Source organism: Uloborus diversus, chromosome 7 (genome assembly GCF_026930045.1).
Source record: "Uloborus diversus isolate 005 chromosome 7, Udiv.v.3.1, whole genome shotgun sequence".
NCBI lineage: Eukaryota > Metazoa > Arthropoda > Arachnida > Araneae > Uloboridae > Uloborus > Uloborus diversus.
In genome coordinates this window covers 18,612,969-18,630,715 of record NC_072737.1, presented here as the reverse complement: position 1 = coordinate 18,630,715, position 17,747 = coordinate 18,612,969, and the positions used below count along the sequence as shown (strand labels likewise).

General features: G+C 37.5%; 1 protein-coding gene across 1 annotated transcript in view; it reads left to right on the top strand.

Annotated features, from left to right (window-relative positions):
- The window catches only part of LOC129225879 (mucin-2-like), a 43,441-nt gene that overhangs the window by 16,487 nt on the left and 9,207 nt on the right, over positions 1–17,747 (top strand). The window contains exons 5-8 of the mRNA XM_054860408.1: positions 1,194–1,342; positions 4,656–5,115; positions 12,098–12,332; positions 13,664–13,981. Of these exons, the coding sequence (XP_054716383.1) occupies positions 1,194–1,342; positions 4,656–5,115; positions 12,098–12,332; positions 13,664–13,981 (1,162 nt within the window). The remainder of the gene's footprint in view (positions 1–1,193; positions 1,343–4,655; positions 5,116–12,097; positions 12,333–13,663; positions 13,982–17,747) is intronic.

Genomic DNA, 17,747 nt, shown 5'->3' with positions numbered 1-17,747 from the left:
TTGAAAAAAATAAAGAATGAGATTATGGATCAGAAGATGTCCGACAAAAGCAGGTCGGATGTCTTTTCATCCACAAGCGCACTTCCTTTTCAAAAAAAAGGAGCTTCTTGTCACCCCTTCTGCTGTACGTATGTGAAGTTTTTTTTTTTTTTTTTGTGAATGTGTGCAAATTATAGTGTGACTCTGATAAGCTGAGTTGTTATCACCTTGGCAATGTTTATCTATTTTTGAGGGCGCTTCAGTGAGGGTTGGAACACGGATTTAGGTTGGATCTCTTTTACCAAACTTCTACGAAGGTAATCAAACTCAGGGCCAGTTACCCTTCCCCATTGCCACTAAAAGAGTGCATCGCTAATAAAGTTCCTATGGCTTATTCATACTGTGGCGTTACATGGCGCCATCTATTGCGTTGCCGAGTCACCAATATGTGGCTTACGGATTTGAACTACGGACCTTTGTGGTGCAAACTCAGTGCTTTAACCGCCGAGCCAAAGGGACCTGAAGGCTCGAAGCAATGTTGAGTTATGTGCTCTTAGACGTAAGCCACATGAGGTAATCATTGTCAGGATCACAGCTCAAAGTATCAGAGCCTCTCTATAACGTTGTGTTTTGTCTTTTGCCTACGAAATTGTTTGTTTATAAGATTGATAAATCTCGAACATCAGGAATGCAATGTACTCCCGCTCTACACTCGGGTCTTCTGCTTACTTTGACTTTTAATCAGGGGTGCCCACAGGGGGGAATTATGATGCAAGTTGCTCCATCAAACTTTTGGGGAGAGGGGATTAAAAAAAGATTTTTTAATTTATTTATTTAACTTTACTAATTGATTTATTTTTAATTTAAATTATTTACTTTATAATATTGTTTATATTTTTTTTTCATTTATTTATTTAGTTTTTATGTGTGTGTGTATGACTTTGGCGTAGAACAGAACATTTTTAATAAAATAAAATGATAATAATAATTTAAAATAAATAAACAAATAAAAAAATATTTTTAAAAAATAAATAAAAAATAAAAAGGAAAAGAGGATTGAGAAAAACTTTATTTATTTATTTTGGAGGGGGAATTTGAGCCATCGTACTTGACTGGACGGACCGTCCGTCCAGGGGGGAATGGGCACCCCTGCTTTTAATATTGTTACTTTAATGTTAATTTTGGTTGCACTCATGATATAATATTACCTACAGGAGTCTCCTCGAGTGTTCGTGAACAACATAACAATCCGCTTCCATCCGGCTCTCGAACTGGAAGAAGATGAAACGAAGACGGTCGTCTGTCGCTACCCACCTCCCCTCACTCCTTCGCCTGGAAGCATACAGGTTGTCGATCCGCCAACGTAAGTACCAATTTCTTCTTTATAAATTAATAAACGATAGAACTGCGTCTGAACTCTGAGCAAAAGCAACATTCATATATCGTCCGCACTTCACGTCAGCGATGATTTTTTTTCTCCCTAAAACCAGCTTCGGCCATGACAGCAAGCCGTATAGTATGGAACCCGTCAACGTGACGAGAAGTTAGATATTTCACGTCCGTCCAGTTGGGAGTCACATTTCATTGGTTTCCACAGGATGAGAGCGCTCTCTTTATTGGGTGAGAGTACTGTCATGTGCTTTACATGCGTCCGCAAAATGTGAATGGTTCTTCCCTTTTGGAAAACGTACGTCTGTCCGCTTAACGTAGCAAACGGAACGTGCGGACGAGGTCTGAATTACGCTTAAGGCTATATTCATACACTTTCGCCTTCCATTTGTCTAGTAACGCAACGAAAGGGGAGATAAACGTAGAGAACGCTACTGTATTCCTTTTTTCCCTTTTGAATTGAACGTTTATGCTTATCCAATTAGCTTAATGCAATATTTATGCAAAAAAGACTAGACAAAGTTAGGTTAAGTTGGGGTTAAATGTAAAGAAAATTTCAATGTCTGAACTTTAGATCCTTCCCTTTCGTCTGGATGAGCTCAGAGATAAAATTTTGTGCATTGTGGCCCAAGATTACATTCTCTGAGAGTAACTGGGTATGAAAAATTTGACTTTATGACTCTTTGGTAGAAATCGAAATCATGTTTTCTTTGACCACAGTGAACTTCCTTTTACCCCAGAGAAAAAGTGGTCAGTGAAACTACCCCAGTTATTTCCCAATTAGGTTGATGCATATAGATAATTACAGTACAATTAGCTTTTCGAAGCAAATTGACTCAAGGAGTTTTCCACCAACAGTCCTCAATCTGCGAACCACATCATCTTCCAAATGTAATCTGAAATCATTTTTAAAAGAAAAAGCACATAAAAAAATTTAGTTATGCGATAAATTTATGCAAAATAGCATACACAAACATGTATTTACTTCAAAATTTAAAAAAAAATTGATGAATGAAAAACGTAACTGTTTTTTAGTCCAGAGTACAGCATGTATAATGGAAACGCCTCAATTGCACATCAAAAATAGCAGGGAATGGGAATTTCATAACTAAATGGTTTTTGTAACCTTCCATATGACAAATAAAACTAGCTGTGCTGAAACCAGTCATTTCACATTTCACGGGCGGAAAAAAGTATAAAACTTAAAAAATATGTAGGAAGGGAGAAAAAAAAAATCTTAAACTTATTTTAAAAAGAAGAACTTGAGTTAAAACTTACTTTGAAGAGCCTTCGGCTAACCGTTAGGGTACTCCCGTTTGAGGAAGCCACATCTTTCGTACATCCACGCAACCATCTTCTGCGTCAAAATAAAGCCATGCCCCCCAACTGGGGAAATATCAACATAGCACACCAGAGGACAAGGGGCAGGGCCCCAGTGCCTCAAGTAACGAACTTATATTTCCGTGGCACTTCACATTTGAGGCAGTGAGAAGTGGTTGTAAGTGGCAAAATTAAAAATTCGGAGATAACCAGTACAACTGTTCAGCATGATATGGAAAGAGCTTTCAATGAAGGCATACCTAGGACGCCATTTTTAAACGCGTTTTGCTCAAAACTTGAAAATGTCCACTTACACCCCTTTTGCTTCCCACTGCCTCATTTGCAGACCTGCCAGAGAGGAACGTAAAATTACTCAACTTTAAGGAGAAAAAAAAAAATCAGTGTTATTTTCAAGCATTGATGACGCTTGCACAATAGTTCGGAAACACGTAGAACTTCAAAAGTATAGCCACATCGAGAGCATTTTTTCATTTACTCTAACTCTGGGCCGTTTACTAGAGTTTTGTTTCAGGGAGGTTTTTACTAAGGCCCCTATATACGAGCCGGCGCATCAGCTTAAGATTAGCCTTTTTGGATCGGAGCGCGTGTTTGAGTGGTTGTCTTTTCTGGCGTGTTATCGCGTTTGGTGATTGCTCACTGTGAGCAATTATTAGCGGCACGTGAATTGTTAATAAAATAAAATATTATTTTCTTCAAATTTGGCGCAACCCCGAAACTTTGCTGTGGTAACCCAAGCAGTGCAACAATGAAAAATCCGATCCAAAATGGCTGAACTTAAGCTGATGCGTCGGCCTATCTATATAGCGGCTCTAGGTTTTACCAAACACATTTCTCGTGAAATCAATATGATGAATTAAAATTGATTATTCATATATCGTCGCCTTCATAGTAATTAACATATCTAATCCCAGTAATAACACTAAGATAACTTACTGTTGCTCTGGGGCGACGATATTCTTTTGATTCTTTCACAATAGGTTATTTAAAGCAAATGTAAAAGATGACGATGATGATTGATGAAGGGAAAAAAATCTGAAGTGCACACACTACGTAACTCCTTGTACTCTTATTAAACAATTGAAGTCTTTTTGATAACTCAAAATAATAAAACCATGTACTCATATAAGCGCTTTCAAAATAATATATTTCTTAAATTTATATTTTTTGACAATAATAAAATTTGTTAAAGGCAGAGTTTCGCCCTTTCATATTTAAGATTTTCCATTATTAAGTTTTTCAATATTTTTGTTTCAGTCCAGTTGTCAATATGTTTAAAAAGTAGTATTCGCAATAACTAAGCGAAAAATAAATAATGCAGATACAGCACCTAGTTTGTAAATTTTCTCAATAATTAAAAGCTTTATTTTTCAAATGAAACTGGAAAAAAAGTTAATTAAATAATGATAATAAATTAAAGTAACATTTTTTTCAGAAATAAAAGCATGATAAAAAGCTTTTTTCGGAATGTTTTTAAAAAATTTCGGAAGGGGTTTGAACTTTAAAGCAGGAATTAAAATGTAGGGAGCACGTCCAATCATTGGCTTAGCAAAAGCTGACCCAAAGACCCCAAGTCACGTGACTCAACAACGACGAATGATTGGCACGTTTTGAGTGAAACTAGCAAAGGAAAACTGATTTCTTCCAATGCTTCTCTTTCAAATCTATCACTTGACTTGGGGTCTTGGTTTCACGAATGAAAGTCTTCGCTCTCTCCATTTTATCTCTTCTAAATGGTTTGAACCCTTAAAACTCACCCCTTGTATACGGACTGCTTTAACTGATCCTACTCTTTTAGGAAGAAAACCGCTCTTCCAAAAATTCCTGAAAGATTTCTAAATAAAATTGTTCATTTTTTTTTTTAAAAAAGTTCTCAGCACGATCCATAGCTATTAGTTAACTTAACCGAAAGCAAATCTTCGCAAACTGACAGATCTTTCCTATTTCAGCGTCGGGCCGAGCCCGGTGCCGACCCGCCTGGGCAAGGCCCGCCTCTCCGAGCTTGAGATCCTCATCATCATCTGCCTCCTCCTCTTCCTCTCCCTGCTCACCCTGGGCATCGGGATCGCCTACTTCTGCCTCCGACGCCGCAATATCCGGATCGTCCGGAAGCACACCATATCGTCTGCGCCGCCCTCGCAGATCACCCGGCTGAGCAGCTCCAACCTGCAGGCGCCGCCCTCTTCCCTCCTCTCCTCCGTCCTGGGGCATACGGTCCGCATCCCGCGGGCCGTCCCGTATTCGGCCCCGGGGCTGAGGGCGGCCTCGTCCGAGCAGGCCTATGAGGACTATCCGGCTAGCAGTTCCACCGCAGAGACATCTAGCGGGGAGTTGTCCGAAACCTCGGCCTCCAGTTCGTCCCTAGCTGAAGATAAAGTGGACTCGTCGAGACGTCTTCTCTACAAGAAGGTAAAATGACCTTTTGGAGATTTAAAAAAAAAAAAAAAAAACTAAAAACTGTTTAAGTTCATAACTAATTTGGATTCTGAAATTTTTAATTCAAATTATGTTTTTCGCAATCACGAGTTGCGACAGGACTCTAATACTTATTGGTTACTACCCTACTGACTTGTTTCTAGAAACGGCTGCTATCCCTCCTCTTGGGCGGTTACGTGTGTACAGTTGTGTAAGTGTATGTGTAGGCTTGTGTGTGTGCGTAGACCTGTGTGTATGCTAGTTGACGTGTTGTATGTGTGTTAAGGTATGTGTGTATGTGTATGAGCGTGCGTGTGTGTAGGACATGGATAACCAGGAGATGCGGCTACCGGCAGGAGTCGCGTCTGCAGCGGACGGTAGGGTTGAAAAAGGAACCAAACATCAAGGACGGTCAAGTGAAAACAATTAGCAATCGTGATTGCTCAAAAAATACGATTTAAATTTTAAAAAATCCGGCTTTTCATGTTTAAAAAAATTACGAATCCTACTTACAAATGAGCATAGTAAAAGTCACGTTTGAAAGCACGCGTGTCTCAGAAATAAGCACATTTCAGAACATAAGATTGTCTTAAAAATGAGCACATGTCGTCTTAAAAATGAGCACGTGTCCTCTCAAAACCGAGTATGTTTCCTCTTAAAAATGAGCACGTGTCTTTTAAAAATACGACTATGTGACATCTCAAAAATGAGAACCTGCTGAATCATTTCTGAGACGGGGGTGTATCTCAAAAATTAGAACTCCAGTTTCTTAATTCTAAGACAAATTGTCTCGGAGCCATTCTTTTGTGTCTCTTCTAAGAACCTTATTTTAACAGTGTAAGGGTGCCGAAAACGGCCATTGAACAGTCTAAGACTTTCTCCTTTTTCAACCAAAATATGAGATTATACAAGGGCAAATGTCTTTATCAGAGCCCAGGGCCGAATTTCTAGCGAAAGTACAGGAGCCCTATAGTTCACAGAGCGTGTTTTTGTTCTTAAATAGGCTGAACTTCGTCTAAAATGTTAAAATTTACATTAAACTGAAAAGTGTTGGAGCTCAGCTCCAGTGAGCTCCCATGCAAATGAAGCTCTGTCAGAACCAGACTCTAGGGATTACTCGATTTATCCTAAATACTGGATTCGAGCTGACCTATCAGCCATTTTGGTGGTATCCGGATTTGTTCAAAAGCGTTAATTAACTCTTAGTTCTCGTATTTCACCAATATCAGCCTTTATCAGGAAGAAAAGTATGCGCATTTCTAATTTCAAAATGGCGACCTGTGTGTTATTGTGGTTTGAGCTTATCCTATTTAGTACATGCACAATATTTTTGGTTTTGTGAAAAGACGACTGAAAGAATTGCCTTCCAATTTGAAAAGCATGGTAATTTCATTTACAATTGTTGTGACTGGTTGAGTAGGCGCTCTTTCAGCAATTTATAACGAGCTATTAATTGAGAGATTTTTTTTTCTTATGAGAAATATTATCTTCTTCGATTGCAAATCACTACTTCCATGCAAAAACCGCAGTACGACTGAAACTTGCTGTATAGCCGTAGGCTGATAAGTCTGAAAAGGCGAAATAAAGAATTTTCTTAAAAAATAGAAACATGTAATTTCAAAAAACAAAAATTTTTAGTTTAAAAATTTTCCGAACATCAAGTACGACTTAACCAAATGTTTAGCTTAATACTTTATAGCCCGGTCAAAATAGACCCAAAAAAAAGCGAAAGTTCGGAAAAATTCCCATAAAGCTGAAAATTGGTACAGACCTTAAGAATATCATTATACATGAAATGTCAAAAGTCCTCATCGATCCGAGTGGAGCTAAAAATTTTATGCAAGGTCAAAGGTCAAAAAATCAATTTTTCATATATGTCTCTTAAACGATAATTGGTAGCGAAAAAATGGAGGTTAGAAAGTTTGAAAGGTATGCAATTGTGTACAAACAAGTGGGGATTCCGAGGATGGGTCATGGGGGTCATACCTTCCACCCTAAAGCTACTAAATATAGGTTAAAATGGCATTGGAGACATATTAAAAAAAAAAATTCCCTTAGACCCCTTATTTGTACCCCTATTTGGTACTTTGACTATGAAATTAACACAAATATAGTTAAGGACAACACTAAAGTGAAGTGTCAGAAGTCCCCATCGATCCCGGTGGAGCTAAAAATTTTATTCAAGGTCAAAGGTCAAAAACCGATTTTTCGCAACTATCTCTTAAACGGTAAGTGTTATTGTAAAAGTAGGGGATACAAAGATTGAAAATTAATAGATAATTAATAAATAATTAATAGATAATTATGCACAAACGGGAGGGGATTCAGTGGATGGGTCAAGGGGTCATACCCCCCTCTCCTTAAAGCGATAAAATAAAGTCTAAAATTGCAGTTCAGGGACTCAAATTTCTAAAAATTCACCCTAAAATCCCAATTTTTGTCCAAATATTGCACTTTGACTATGAAATTACCATTGAAATAATTACAGACATCATTATAAACGAAATTTCAAACGTTCCCAACGAATCCCAGTGGAGCTAAACGTTTTATTCAAGGTCGAAGCTCAGAAAATCAATTTTCAAATATCTCTTAAACGGTAAGTGTCTTAAAATAGAGGATACAAAGTTTGAAAACTATGCACTTATGTACATACAAGCGGAGATTTAGAGGCTGTGCCTTGGTGGTCTTACCCCCCAGCCCTCCCCCCCCCCCCCACCGTAAGCGACAAAATTAAAACTGCATTTTGATGACATATTTCGTTGACTTTAAACCCCCTATTTGTGCCCTAAAATTACTTTGATCCCTTTCTGATAACGAGTACTTCCAAAACCAGAAGCTGGATCTGCCCTAGGTGTTAAAAAAGCCCAATATTTGTGCCCCCCCCCCCAATAAATGATAACATTCATAAGGTATCGCAGTTTTTGAAACTTGGAAATAGTACTGAAGCTCCTTTTCTTTCTTTCGAGTGACCTCGAGAAACTACACTTGACCCCTATGCCTATCCCCTCTTACGATTCACACACCCCCTTCAAATTGAAAAGATCAAATTACATTCAGGGGAGAGTGGATGCGCTTAGATTCCTTTGTATGAGCAAAGTCAGTCGCACAAGTGCTCCTATTAACAGGGAGTGATTCTTTGTTGTGAAAAGTCGGGTTTATTGATACTATTTTTGATATGAATACGTACCCTTAACAAATAATTCTTCAAAGATGCCGCAAGATTGCTTCATTTCCAATAAATCTTTGACTGACGGTGAAATTGTTACTGTTGAACGCGGAATAAAATCTTTAATTGATTCAAGTAGTGCAAGGAACGATGAGTTTGTTGAATACTTGAAAGACAAACAGTCGGTGGATCAGTTCATGTAGTGTCGCAAAATGTACAACCGAAAGTGGGCATTGCGGCAGCTAAAAGACAACAAGAGACAGAGGCCAGTACATCTCTGAGTAGTCCACCTCGTACTAGAGTCCTATCAGGTGAGACAACATTTTGTTTTAAAAACTGTTGCTTATTTTGTGGTGATGAAGCAAATGAAGAGACTGAAAAGAAAAAACAGCAGAATATACGGCGTAGAATTTGTCAAGTTGCTACTCTTTCCTTTAAAGATAATATTCTAAAGATTGCACATAATCATTCAGATGACGTAGCAAAAATTGTTATTGCACGCATACAATATGAATACGATTTAGTTGCTGCTGAAGCGGAGTACCATTCTAATTGCTACACTTCATTTCTAAAGCGTTCTGTAGATCTTTAAGCAGGTCGTCCTAAAAATCCCGCTGTTACTATGGCGATGACAGAAATATTTGATTATATTGAAAATAATGATGATTGTCAGTTTTCACTGTAAGAACTAAAAAATATTTGTAAAACTGAAATCCCAGATGATAAAACAATCAAAAACAGATTAAAGTTAAGGTATGGCAATAGAATGATTATAACCGAGAAACGTGGAAGTTTAGCAATGATTTGTTTACACTCAGCACGATACTATACTGAACAAAGCTTGGTACGAAAATTAAAAAAAAACAGCAAAAGAGGAAAGATTTTGGGTACTAAAGACTGCGGCAGAAATTATTCAAGAAGGTATTCAATCTGTCGTGTGCGACACTAACAATTATCCCCCGCCATGTCAAATGTTTGAAAATATTAATAGTGACATTCCGGAGTCATTGACTCCGGAATATCACTATTAATATTGGATACTTTACTTTATATTTTTGGAGCAAATTATCTTAAAAAGAAAACGATCTAAATTGGAACATTTGAAATTAATATGTACTAGTGTCAGCCACCGTATTATGGCTGCTGTTCGTCCTAGATCTTTCATCTCGAGATTACAATTGGGTCTCTCAGTTTTTTTTCATCGACGATTTGGATCTAAACATTTGATACAAATTTTCTCATCTTTTGGTTTAAGTGCTTCGTATAATGATACTATGGCGTATGAGGCGGCTACAGTTTTTAACTATCAGCCACATATTTTACCACCAGAAACCGGGACATTTATTCAATACGCAGCAGACAATACTGGTATTAACGTACACACTTTAGATGGCCATAACACTCTACACATAATGGGCATAATCCAAATTATTACTCCTAGAAGTTCAGTTTTAGCAGAAGATCCTTTATCGCGAATGAAACAAATTATTTCAGCGAAAGATTTTGCAGAAAAAGCTCATGTGCCAACACAAGAGTACCACAATAATGGTGTAGTAGGATATAGTAAAATAACTGTTCAGAATTTTGCTTATGAAAGTGATACAACTTCTTTCTTACTCCGGAAAATAGATTTGTTATGGTTGTATGGGAAATGGAATAATTTATCGCTATCAGGTTGGAACGGTTATATTGAAGGTTTACAAAGAATAATATGGATTTTTCAATGTCTAGAATTTTGTTCTTACCATTTATTCACCAACCTGCAAATTACTACAATAGTATATACACTACTTTACTTTGTGCTTTGGAAAATACAAAGCATTACTTGTTACTTTTGATCAACCTTTGTATGCAAAGGCTAGAGAAATTGTTGCTGCTGCACCTGAAGAATCTGATTAGGGATAATAGGTATTGAGAGGCATCTTATATCCGTTAAATAAGGGATAATGTTGTACTTGTTTCACCATTTTCACCTAATTTGAACCAGAAAAAGTTGAACTTCATATAAAAACGTCTTTTCAACATATTGTATAATTTACAAATTAATATGCGCTTTTTATAATAACAGTTATGTTTTTGAAATAATTGCAAAATAAAAAAAAAAAAACATTTTTTGACCCTTGACCGTGCATAAAATGTTTATATTAAGTGGGATCGATGGGGATTTTTTATATTTCATTTATTATTGTGCATTTTGTGTCTGCCAATTTTCAGCTTGATGTGAATTTTTCCGATTTTTTAAGTTTTTTTTTTGTTTATTTTGACCTTTGACCTTCCATAAAATTTTTAGTTCAAGTGGAATCGATGGGAATTTTTCATATATCATTCACAATGATGCATTTAAAGTCTGTACCAATTTTCAGCACTGTACGAATGTTTTCAATTAAAAAAAAAAAATTCAATTTTGACCTTTGACCTTGCATAAAATTTTTAGCTCCTCTTGGATCGATGAGGACTTTTGACATTTCACTAATAATGATGTTCTTAAGGTCTGTACCAATTTTCAGCTTTATGGGAATTTTTCCGAACTCGAATGTCTATTTTGACCGGGCTATAGATTGGCAAAACTTATGCAATTTAAACTAAATTGCAAATTTTTTTTTTTGGTAACATTTTCGAAAACAGTAGCAAGACAAATTAGTATCCTTGAAGGAAAATTTAAGGTGGAAAATGGTTTAGTGAGATGAGTCCTCGAAATTCAACCGTGAATTTGGATAATTTCAGTAGTAAAACGGCATTGTTTCACGCCGTACGTTTTTAAAAGAACAAAGCACTACATTTCACTATATTGTAATACATTCTGATTGTATTATGATACTAAATTATACAAAAATTTTTTGATTAAAAATTTTCTTCAACATCACCCATCTGTTGACCATTGCAAAATGCTCTCATAGAAAACTTCAAAAGTCTTCGAAACGATCCTATTTCGGTGAACTAAGACCTTTTATAAATCTGTTACAGAAAGTCATGGAAATAAGCGCACGAGTTATCGTTTACAGGGTTCAATCATTAGTCAGGCAGAAAATGTTATTGATCTGGGTATCTTAATAAATCAGGACGTCAAGTTTATTCAACAGTGCAGCATTGAAAGTAACAAAGTCAACAGAATGCTTAGGTTTATCAATAGATCTATTTCAAACAAATCTAAGAAGGTTCTTCTGCTTTTATATAGGAGTTTAGTAAGACCGCATTTGGAGTATGCTGTTCAGTTTTGGTCGCTTTATCTGAAGAAAGATGTTTCTTTATTGTAAATGGTTCAAAGAAGGGTAAGAGGATTTTCAAATTTAGAATATGATACCAGACTTAATAGGCTTAATATGTATAGCCTAGAGCAACGAGGGGACATGCTTCAGTTATTTAAATTTATCAAAATGAATGATGTTAATGGATTAAATTTTTGCACCGAAAGCAGTACTAGGGGTCATTGTTTTAAGCTATTCAAATCTCAGGCTAACCTGGAAATAAGGAAAAACTACTGCTTTAGTAGGGTCGTGGGCACTTGGAACAGCTTACCGGAAGCGGTGGTAATGAACAAGGAGGCGAATAGCTTTAAGAGGGTCATTGATCTTCATTGAGGACTAATAAATTGACTAGGACCAGCCTAGCTAGGTCAAGAGCCTGTTGCTGGTCGTCACATTTGTATTTGTCATGTGTTTTTCCTTAGGATTGGTAGGGAACCAGATATCAGCCTTTCTCGAAAGCAAAAAAAGTAGTAAAAAACCTCGACATAGGTCCTTTTCGAAGACCCTCAGTCAATTGTTTCCCTTCAATTGCACGAGATCAGTCTAACAGATATCTCGTTTCCAGGCTGGTCCGAGGTCTTTCCTTTTCATTCCAAAAGCCATCCTCCGCAAGACGAGTCCTCGGAGGTGGCCGTCCGTCCACCACACCCACTCGAAAATTGCGAGACCATCGGAAAGGGAGGACCAGATAGTCACCACAGTGTTGGGATCCGAAGTCCCTCTGGTGGAGGAAGACCAATACTGGAGGTTAGACGAAACAGAAGAGGACTCTGACGTCCATACAACATTCCAGAAGAAAGGTAAAGTATTCGAAAGTTATCTCCCCTTCGTGACGTACTGGAACCGGTAGTTAACAGGCACGTTCTGATAAAGCTGCCGAACAATGAAAACTAATAAAAACATCCTATGAACACTAACCACCCACGTCATCAAATCAACCAACCGGTGCAAGCGATTGCTCTATTTGAACATTATAACATGAATAGCAGGACCTAATTACTGAATGTAAACTTGAGTTTCTCCTCCGAATTTTCAGAGGGTTCAGAACGGAATAAAGAATTGTTGTTACAAATTCCACTTTTTGATTTTAAGCGCATTTTCAAAGGAAAAGCGGACGTTAAGACTGATTAAATAAAAAATATTGGAAGAATTTTTAAAAATGAGGACAAACGGAGACAAATTTTATAAAATGTTGTCGCCACAAAGTATTTTAAAATGTAGAGTTTAGTTCAACGCCAAAATCAAATCAGCTTTTGCAGCCTCTGAGGTCTACATATGGTTCAATTTTTGTGTGAATCCTTGTTTTACTTCTTGAGAGATAGCATTCTCAAAATAAGGAGATAAAATGTTATATTGCTCTCTTCTGTTTGAGCTATTGCCGTCAAAATCAAATCAGAACCTGTAACCTTTTAAAATCTAGCTATGGACCAACTTTTGTCTCAATTCACCTATTATTTACCGAGATATACTCACACATAACAAACATAACGTTCAATTGCTCTACCCCTTGGAGACATAGGCGTCAAAAACTAATGGGGCACTAATTCTCATAAGGGTACATACACATTGTGATATAAAAATAACTGGAATTTTTAGTGTGTTGGAATAAAGATAAACTTTTTAAAGCGTATTACCACGCTTACTTCATTCTATCACTAAACAATTCGGTTATTTTTAGATCACACTGTGTATGTGTATAAATTTTCGCCCGATTTCATGCAGTAGCTTTGCACTACAGAGCTCAGAAAAAAAAAGGTCATGCGCAAACCAACACTCACACACACACACACACGGGTATTTTCCAAATGTGATCAAAATGGATTCAACACACCTCAAAACGTCTAAATCCATTGAAATTCAAAGTTCGAAAATTTTCACAAATTCAATCTCTTCTTTTTAAAGTTAGATAAAAAAGAAAGTAAAAACTTAAACTTAACGGAAAATCGGATACTTTTTTTGCATTAAGAACGAGAAAAATCAATAGCAATAAAGAGTTGAAGAAAAGAATAATTTCGGAAATGACTGATGTTGTTGACAGTCATTTGATTGTCACTTTTAAATAAATGAAAACTTTTTAAAGTATACATTTCTAGTATTGATATTGATTAAAACAATTTTGTTCCATTTTCAGTAATGGATTCCATCAGCGAGAGCCCCGTCCCGGTTTACGCTCAAGTAGAGAAATCCAAGAAAGTATCGTCTGCGAGAGATAAATCTCCCTTGGCGGGCAAATCCGAAGTCATCCCTCCGAAGCCCACGACTGTCAGCACACCAGCAGTCAGCAAGACGACCGAAGAAGTGACGAAGAATACTACCGTCACGACGTCTGTTCGTCGGGAAGTGAAAGAAACAGTGCTGTCGGCAACGAAACGAGCCACCTCCGCAGAGCCTACAACCAATAGAGACAAGCAGGTCTCGACACAGTCCAGTGGCAAACCTCTTGTCCATCGTAAGGATAAGTTTTTTAACCCTCTGATGGTCCATGAACGCGAAATTTGGTCATCGACGACTTCAGGGATGACCAGCAACCAGCCACTGCCCAAGTTAGGCTGGTCCTAGTCAAATTATCAATCCCCAGTGGAGATAGTAGGCCCTTTGAAAGCTATCTACCCTTTGCATTTAAAGGCTTCTTTTTAAGTTGTTCCAAGTACCTGAGTCCTATTGAAGTAGTAAATTTTCCTCATTTCCAGATTAGCCTGAGATTTAATGATCTTTGGTCCACCCTCTATGCAAAAATTGAGTTTGTAGAGACGGGTAATCCAGTTGTTAAAAGCGAACATTTATTGTAAATTGCAACAAAACACATTACCATTAAAAGAAATAAATATAAATTAATCAGTTCCATCTCGGAATAATCTAACATTTACACAACACATCAATCCAGATACCGCGCGCTAGCCAACTCAGCTGGAGACTTTTAAATAAACTTTGCCAGATTTGCATGCGCTGTTTCTCTGAGTTTAGGCCGTTGCCACAGACTCCCTCACCAGTCTCACAAGACCATTGGGAGACGAAAACGTACTTTGCGGCCAAACCTTGTTGTAACTCCAGGAGTCCTTGGATTGGAATCTCCAGCAATTAAAAATGCTGGTTTTAAGCGATCGATGTGAGCGATCTTTTCCTTGTCGTTCACCGAAATCAAAAAGTTCTTGTCCATTCTCTTTAGGACCTCATAAGGCCCTTCGTATGGCGGCTGCAATGATTTTTTTACAGCATCTAAGCGCACAAAAACATGTGTACAGTTTTACAGATCTTTAGGGATATAAATCCGTTGTTGACCATGCCGAATAGGGGTAGATGGACTTAGCGAGCTAATCAGTCTTTGAAGACGTGCAATGTAGTCAGGCATATTAGATAAAGTTTTTTCTTCATACAACTGTCCAGGTAACCGTAGAGTTGACCCATAAGTCAGCTGTGCCGCAGACGCGCCAAGGTCTTCACGTATCGTAGATCTGAGTCCCAACAGCACTAATGGAAGTGCTTCAACCCAATCGGATTTGTAACACATCAAAGCTTGCTTCAATGGTCGGTGCAGTCTTTCCACCAGACCGTTACTTTGGGGTCTGTACGGCGATGTCCTTGCTAATTTTATGCCAAGCATCTTTGATAGACTCGTAAAAAGTTCAGATTCAAACTGTCTGCCCCTGTCACATGTTATCCTTTGCGGAGTACCAAATCGAGAAACCCATGACTGTACGAAAGCACGAGCTACCGTTTCTGCTGTTATATCAGTAATTGGCACAACTTCAGGCCACCGCGTAAATCTATCCACTATAGTCAAGCAATACTTAAAATTTTGAACTTGTGTTAGTGGACCTATTATGTCTAAATGAATATGAGAAAATCTCTCATCCGGAACTAAAAATTGAACTAACGGGGATTTAGTATGCAAATGTACTTTAGTCTGCTGACACGGAACACAAGCTCTGCACCAAGCAGTTATATCTTTGTTTATATTTGGCCAGACATATTTGCTATCGATAAGACGTTTTGTAGCACGTATGCCGGGGTGAGACAAACCGTGCATTGTATCAAAAATTTTACGCCTTAGAATTTGCGGAACATAGAATCTATTATAATTTCCTGATGTATCACAATATAGAGATTTATCGGTACCAGGCATAGGAACTTTAGCTAATTTACCACTGTACTTAATTCGTCCCTCTAAAACGTCCTGAAGTTCTTCATCCTCAGATTGTGATTTTTCCCACATTTCTATATCATCTAGAGATGAAAATGTGATCTCCGATATTCGCGATAGGCTGTCCGCAACCAAATTTCCCTTACCAGGTAAATATCTGATATCCGTAGTAAATTGAGATATGAAATCCAACTGACGGATAGTTCGGGGGATTTTTCATGTTTCCGCCGAAATGCGAAAGTTAGAGGTTTGTGGTCTACATACAAAATAAATTTCCTTGCCTCTAACATGTATCGAAAATACTGAATTGCACTATCTGCTGCCAACAATTCTCTATCATAAGTTGAATATTTACATTGAGTAGCCGATAGTTTCTTTGAAAAAAAACCTAAAGGCTTGGGACCTTCGGGGGATAATTCATGCAATACACCACCCATCGCAAAATCACTGCAATCAGTTGTTAAAGCAAGTTCTGCATTAGTAGAAGGGTGATAAAGCAAAGTCGCTTCCGCTAAAGCACTTTTAATTTTTTCAAAGCTTGTTTCTGAAGCAGTATCCCACGGAATTTCCCTCTTATCTCGTTTTTTTTGCTTTAATTAAAAACTTATGAAGTGGCGCTAAAATCACGGCGATATCTGGAATAAAGCGATGATAATAGTTTACCATACCCAAAAAACGTCTAAGTTCAGAAATAGTTTTGGGTTTAGGGAACTCTACCACTGCCTTCACCTTTTTTGGATCTGGCATACACCTCTTACTGTTTATCATATGTCCTAAAAAAATTATAGTTTCTTTCCCAAATTCACATTTTGATTCGTTTATAACGATCCCGTAGTTAAGGAAACGTTTAAAAATTTCTTCTAAATGCTTTTTATGCTGCTGGTGATTTTCACTCGCGATTAAAATGTCATCCAGGTATGGAAAACAGAAATTCAACCCTCTCAAAACCTCATCCAAAAAGCGTTGAAATGTTTGTGCTGCTGAACATAACCCGAAGTTTAGAAACGGAAATTCATATAACCCAAAAGGTGTTATTATAGCCGTTTTCGGAATATCAGGGGGGTTCACAGGAATCTGGTGATACGCCCTTATTAAGTCAACTTTCGAGAATATTTTCTTCCCGTGTAAAATGCTAACACAATCTTGAATGTGAGGAATTGGATATTTGTCCTGAACTGTTATACGATTTAGTGCTCTGTAATCGCCAGTTGGTCTCCAGTCATACTCGCCTTTTGGGACCATATGCAAAGGACTAGCCCAATTACTTTTTGACGGTCTACAAATCCCTTTGTCAAGCATATATTCAAATTCCTGTTTTGCTATTTGAAGTTGCGTTGGGTGTAACCGACGCGCTTTAGCTGAAACAGGGGGCCCCTCAGTCGGAATGAAATGAACTGTATTATGTTTCATTACCTTTTGTGAAAGAACATTAAGTTGTGTAATCTCAATATATTTCTTTAACAATTCTTGATATTCAGAATTCCCATAAATTGTTTTCACATTCGGAACCTCGCAAAATATCGATCGACCGCTTGCACTAAATTTAGTCACCGGATCTAAAATACGCCTTTTCTTTAAATCGACTAGCAATTCAAAATGCTGCAAAAAGTCCGCCCCTATTATAGGCTTTCTAACGTCAGCTATGATAAACGGCCATCTCAATCTGCGTCCTAACCCGAAATCTAAATTTAATAACTTAGTACCGTAAGTATCAATCCCAGATCCATTTGCAGCGTACAAAGTGAATTCTTTTTTTCCGCTGTCTAAATTCAAAAAGGATTTTGGGTAACAAGAAACATCACTACCTGTGTCAATTAGATAGCTCGTTTGAGTTAAAATATCAGTGATATACAGTCTGCGACTAAATCCTGTTTTAGTAAAAGTCATAGAAACTTCCGACGATTTTGAAAAATTTGAAAATTTCGCTTCAAAAGCGCATGGTTTTACACATTTGGTAGCTTTGTCTTTAAATTTAACATGAAACAAATATTTACTGAATTTGTAACATGAACAACTAATAGCTTAGGTACAATGCTACACTCAAGAACCTCAAAGGACACATGCACAGAAAAGC